The following is a 6,269-nucleotide window of genomic DNA, read 5'->3' on the forward strand; positions in this document are numbered from 1 at the left end:
TGGAATAATTTGATTTGGTAACTTTATAGACTTCCAATGTAAACTTATACCAACTACACTTCATTTTATTTTATATTTATTTTTTTATTTTATTTTTTTTTCAGGATAGGCGCAGGAGTGGTTATGTGGTAAATAGCTTGCTTATCAATCACATGGTTCCGGGCTCAGTCCCACTGCATGGCACCTTGGCCAAGTGTTTTCTACTATAGCCTCGGGCCGACCAAAGCCTTGTGAGTGGATTTGGTAGACAGAAACTGAAAGAAGCCCGTTGTATATATGTATATATATGTGTGTGTGTGTGTGTATGTGTGTGCATGTATATGTTTGTCTGTGTTTGTCCCCACCCAACATCGCTTAACAACCGATGCTGGTGTGTTTATGTTCAGCAAAAGAGACCGATAGAATAAGTACTAGGCTTACAAAAAATAAGTCCTGGAGTCAATTTGCTCGACTAAAGGCGGTGCTCCAGCATGGCCGCAGTCAAATGACTGAAACAAGTAAAAGAGTAAAAGAGTAAATTGTGGAAACATATTCCTCATAAAATACTAATTTAACCATTCCTTTGGGAATTGCTCAGTCTGTAAATGGATTTCCATCACAGAATTCCTAACTGACCTCAATTTCTATTTGGATTTATGATAATTTAATAGGTTCTTTTCATACGCTGACAGCATGGGAAAATGTTAGTTTTGAAAAGATCAACTATAGATACAGGCATGGGTGTGAGCATAAGTGTCATAGTTGCTCTACAATCAGAAGTTTACTTCCCAACCATATGGTTCTGGGTTCAGTCCCACTGCTTGGCATTTGTGACACATGTCTTTTACTCTAGCTCCTGGCCAACCAAACCATTGTGAGCAGCTTTAGTGGAAGGAAACTGAAAGAAGCCCTTCATGTGTGCATGTGTGTTTGTGTTTGTATTTGTCCCCTACCACCACCTGACAAATGGTGTCGGTTTGTTTACAACCCCATAACTTATCCGTTCAGCTTTAGAGATCGATAGAATAAATACCAAGTTTTAAAAATATGTAAATACTGGGCTTGATTTGTTTAACTGAAATCCATCAAGACAGTGCACCAGCATGGCCACAGTCCAGTGACTGAAACAAGTAAAAGATAAATGATAAATTGTGTGTGCATGTGTGTGTGACCTTTTGGACAAACAAGATATTGATTTCCAAATTTGGCACAAGGCCAGCATTTCAGAGAAGCAATGAAGTCAATTACATCAACCTCCAGTACTCAGCTGGTACTTATTTTATCGACCCAGGAAGGATGACAGGCACAGTTGAAATCATGATTGAACCAAATTCGATGACTGGCACCCGTGCCAATGGAGTGCTAACAGCACCATCCAAGCATGATCATTGCCAGAACAGCTGTCTGGCTTCCGTGCAGATGGTATGTAAAAAGCACCATTTGAGCGTGATCGTTACCAGCGTTGCCTTACTGGGACTTGTGCTGGTGGCACATGGAAAAACATTCAAGCGAGGTCATTGCCAGTGCCACTGGACTGGCTCCTGTGCAGGTGGCACATAAAAAACACCATTTTAAGCATGGCCGTTGCCAGTACCGCTTGACTGGCCCTCATGCCGGTGGCATGTAAAAGCACCCACTACACTCTCGGAGTGGTTGGCGTTAGGAAGGGCATCCAGCTGTAGAAACTCTACCAGATCAGATTGGAGCCTGGTGCAGCCCGATGATGATGATGATGTGCCAGAGAAGTGACTTATGGCAACATTTAACTGCAGATTTCACAAAAGAGCTTTCTAGAGTATACAACATTATAACAACTCCATTAGTTGACAATTTCTCAAGTACAGAACGTGTCTACAATTAAATATTGACTCCTTCAAATTATGGCTGAAATTACAATGATTTTCACGCTTCAGACATTACTATATTCATCAGTGTCATTAAAATAAATCAATCCTCTTACATTAAAAGGTAATTCTACGAAGACCTTTGATGAATTTATAATTCAGTTTGAAATATATCTCCGACTTATAATGCCAGAAAAGAATGGTAAACTAGATTTATTTCTGTTATGTATGGGAGACGCAACAGCTGGTTTCAATAATAAAATAGAATGGTCTGGAATTATACAAGGCCCTAAGATGGCATTACATATGACTCAAGGGTGAAAGTTGACCCAATCAATGGAACAGCCAGCTCATGAAATTAACATGCAAGTGGCTGAGTACTCCACAGATACACGTAACCATAATGTAGATCTCAGGGAAATCCAGTGTGACAAAGAATGTGATGAGGTTGGTCCTTTGAAATACAGGTACCACTCATTTTCTCCAACTGAGTGGATGAGAGCAACATCAAATAAAGTGTTTGAACACAACACACCACCAGGTATTGAACTCATGACCTTACTGTCATGAACCAATTTCCCTAACCACTTAGCCACATGCTTTCACTGATGTAATTAAGCAGGTGAAACACAAGTATTGCAGTGGCTTTGTTATCTGTTCTGTCACCCAATTCTTGAAACAGATGCATTTTCAGTATTATCTTTTGTTCCAGTGAAAAATTGGCAACCAATTTGCTTTTATTCCCATACATTGAATGACATTGTAAGGAAATGGTCAGCTACGATGCTAAAAGTTCTTACAATTGCAAGAAAACTGTGACCTACAAGCGCAAAATTTAAACATGTCACAAATCAACAAATTTCCTTGTTGATAGTTGGAGATTATACCATTCGGAATTATTCTCACACGAACTATATTACTGTCTGAGAGGAGAGAATTTGGTTGGAGGTGGAGATGTCTTAAGTAGAATTTCTGTAAGTCTTAAAGATATTGAATGTGTGCCAAAAGATGAACAGACAACGGAGAACAAAGAAAATTCATGAAGAGGTGGGACACCCTGGCAAAGATAGACGAAATAATTATATGAAAAGATTCAATTTTAATAACTTGTAGAAAGACATAACAGATAAAATTAGATTGTGTGATATATATAATGTAAGGTTGAAGTTTCATGTCATCGAATTGCAAGTGTCCAACTTTAATAATCAACAAAATCTTGGCAGTGATTGCCACTCGTTATTATAAGACCTAAACTAATTATTGAGCAAGTCTTTACATTTTTGAAATTACCCAATAGGTTTACACAGATGCCTGAGTGCTGGCCTGGCTGTGTGGTTAAGGTGCTTGCTTCACAACCATGAGGTTTTGGGTTCAGTCCTACTGTGCAGCACCTATAGCACCACAAACCATGATGCTTGGCCACCCCATGCATCTTTCTCCATGACACATGCGTCTCTGTAGCATTCACCCTCTCCTACACCACATCTTCACTCTGCCATCCGAGGTGGAAACGCAGTACCGGCTCTTGTCAGAGAAGACAACCGACCTCCATCGTTGGTGCCACCAATGACGGTGCTGTGTAGCCCACTGTAGACATGCCTGACGGTGATGGGCAGTGAGGACAGGCCCTCAAGCAGGACGATGGCAACGAAATACCACTAAGCATTCTTTTCTACTTTAGGCACAAGGCCTGAAATTTTGGGGGAGGGGGGGCAGTCGATTAGATCGACCCCAGTACGCAACTGGTACTTAATTTATCGGCCCTGAAAGGATGAAAGACAAAGTCGACCTCAGTGGAATTTGAACTCAGAACATAAAGATAGACGGAATACAGTAAGCATTTCGCCCGGCATTCTAACGTTTCTGCCAGCTCGCCGCCTTAAAGGCTTAAAATATTGCAGCTAAAATAAAATTGGTGGAGGTGCAATGGCCCAGTGGTTAGGGGCAGTGGACTCACGGTCGGAGAATCGCGGTTTCGATTCCCAGACCTGGTGTTGCGTGTGTTTATTGAGCGCAAACACCTAAAGCTCCATGAGGCCCCAGGAGGGGGTGGTGGCGACCCCTGTTGTACTCTTTCATCCCAACTTTCTCTCACTCTTTCTTCCTGTTTCTTGAGTAATGCTGCGATGGACTGGCGTCTCGTCCAGCTGGGGGGAACACATACGTCATAGAAACCGGGAAACCAGGTCCATGAGCTTTAAAAAGGAAAAAATTAAAAAAATAAAATTTGAACGATTTGCCAATTAAATAACATATTCAAATAAGCCATGCTATTCAAAACTGATCAGCCATCTTTCACCCAAGAAGTAAAGAAAAGAGCTTGCAATATTGCAGCTAAATATAAAATTCAATAAAAGCAATCTGATGCTTTATCCTAAATTCCCACGTATCAAAGAAAAATTGTTTTAAGATTTTTGAAATAGAGATTCATTTTTATTTATTTCTGCATTTATTTGAGGGAAACTTAGATTTACCTGACAGTAAAATGAAATGACAAACAGTTAACTAAATGAAAATTAAAAGTAAAGTAAAATATTTTTCGTCAAATATAAAACAAAGAATACATTTGATTACTTTACTATTATCAAACATTTAATTTATTTACCTGCTTTCTTTACATTTGTTAAAAATTTTAGTAAATAAAAAAAACATTTAACTACTTATGTTACAAAATATGGCAGTTATCACTTTATTTTCATATATCAAAAAAATCTAAAATTTATTTACAGTCAAGCTTAGCAATAATGAAATAATTTGGCTGAAAGATGGCTGATCAGTATTGAATGGCGTAACTTATTTGAATATTTTATTTAATTGTCAACCCATTCATGATGGGTTTTTTTTAGGAAAATAATGGTGATAAAGTAGGGAAAAAAGAACATTTGTAGATAGTACATATAATGGTTCAAATGGTACTGCATGGGAGTGGGGCCCATGTGGCCATTTTCATTTTTTTCATTATTATATAATTTCATCTCATTTACATTCGTTTTATGTTTTTTGTCTCCACTGTAGTCTTGTCTGTCCTTGTGGTGTCCGCATCTGTGTTTAGGGCTTTATGCCTAATAAAGAAATTGTGTCTGTGAATATATTCCTTCTTAGCCAGGACTGGGCAGCCAGAGATAATATGATTTATTGTTTCTTGTCCATCTCCACATATTCTGCAGTTACTTGTTATGTTTCTTTTCATAATATGTTTTTGGTAATTTCTGGTGGGGAGGCTTTGGTCTTGTGCTGCAATTAAAAATTCTTCAGTTTCTGCTTTGAGTCCTGAGCTTCTCAACCATTGCTGGGATTTTTCTCTGTCTATTTCTTTTGCATTTAGTTTAGCTCAGTATTTGCCATGAAGGGGCCTTTCTTGCCATCATTTTATCATGGTCCATTGCTGTTCTAGTTTTAGTTTGGATTTCATTTGTTTTATAGCTTTTGTTGTTTCTTCTTCTTTATTATTATTATTATTATTATTATTATTATTATTATTATTATTATTATTAAGACAAAGAACTGGCAGAATGGTTAGTACGCTGGACAAAATGCTTAGCGGTATTTCACCCGTTGTAATGTTCTCAGTTCAAATTCTGCCGAGGTCAACTTTGGCTTTCATCTCTTCGGAATCGATAAAATAAGTACCACTTGAACACCAGGGTCGATGTAATCGACTCATTCCCTTCCCCAAAATTGCTACTCTTGTAGCAAAATTTGAAACCATTATCATTATCATTATTATTATTATTATTATTATTACTACTACTACTACTACTACTACTACTACTACTATAAAAGAAATCGTTGTGATTATTATCTTGGCAGAAATAACATACGAATTATAGGCGATAATATAGCTTATCGTCAAAACCCTTCTTATGGAAAGGTCACACGCATTCATATATATCCCGTTTCTTATCATCTATTCAAATATAACTTTCAATAGCAAACAGATCTGTGTGTGTACACTTTAGGTTTACACATACGCACATTTAGCTTTAAATCAATTCAAACAGTCCGCCTTGATAGACCCGTTTGTGAACGATATATCTATGTAAATATTGACATTCTCTCGAAACTAAAACAGCAAGTTCTCTTTATCATACCCTCAAGAGTCGACAAAATAGTAATGTAACGGCCCACACACTGTAATTAAATTCAAACTGCCACACCCATTCTGTGAAAAAAAAAAGAAAAAAAAACTGACCCTATTTTCCGTCAAATGTGTTTTTTTAACATTTTGGCTGGTAGAAAAGGAAATTAGAAGAGAAAAAAGCCATATGAAACTGCTTTGAAACCATAATGGGATATAAATTTAATGTGAAGGTAAGTTGTATTATTTTAGTTTATTCTTTTATTCTCATACAGGATGATTTGTAATTCTATAGAAATTTGTTTGTCAGTAGCACGATAAAAAGACATAATGGGATATTCTGAGTACTCATTAAAACACTTTTATTT

At 37.4% G+C, this 6,269-nt stretch overlaps 1 protein-coding gene across 1 annotated transcript in view; it reads left to right on the forward strand.

The window, feature by feature from the left end:
* The first annotated feature begins 5,711 nt into the window (after positions 1-5,711).
* Positions 5,712-6,269, forward strand: part of LOC106870407 (venom phosphodiesterase 2) — a 93,319-nt gene continuing 92,761 nt past the window's right edge. The window contains exon 1 of the mRNA XM_052976061.1: positions 5,712-6,134. Coding sequence (XP_052832021.1) covers positions 6,111-6,134 — 24 coding nt within the window. The 5' untranslated portion in view covers positions 5,712-6,110. The remainder of the gene's footprint in view (positions 6,135-6,269) is intronic.

This window comes from Octopus bimaculoides, chromosome 23 (assembly GCF_001194135.2).
Source record: "Octopus bimaculoides isolate UCB-OBI-ISO-001 chromosome 23, ASM119413v2, whole genome shotgun sequence".
In the NCBI taxonomy this organism is placed as follows: domain Eukaryota; kingdom Metazoa; phylum Mollusca; class Cephalopoda; order Octopoda; family Octopodidae; genus Octopus; species Octopus bimaculoides.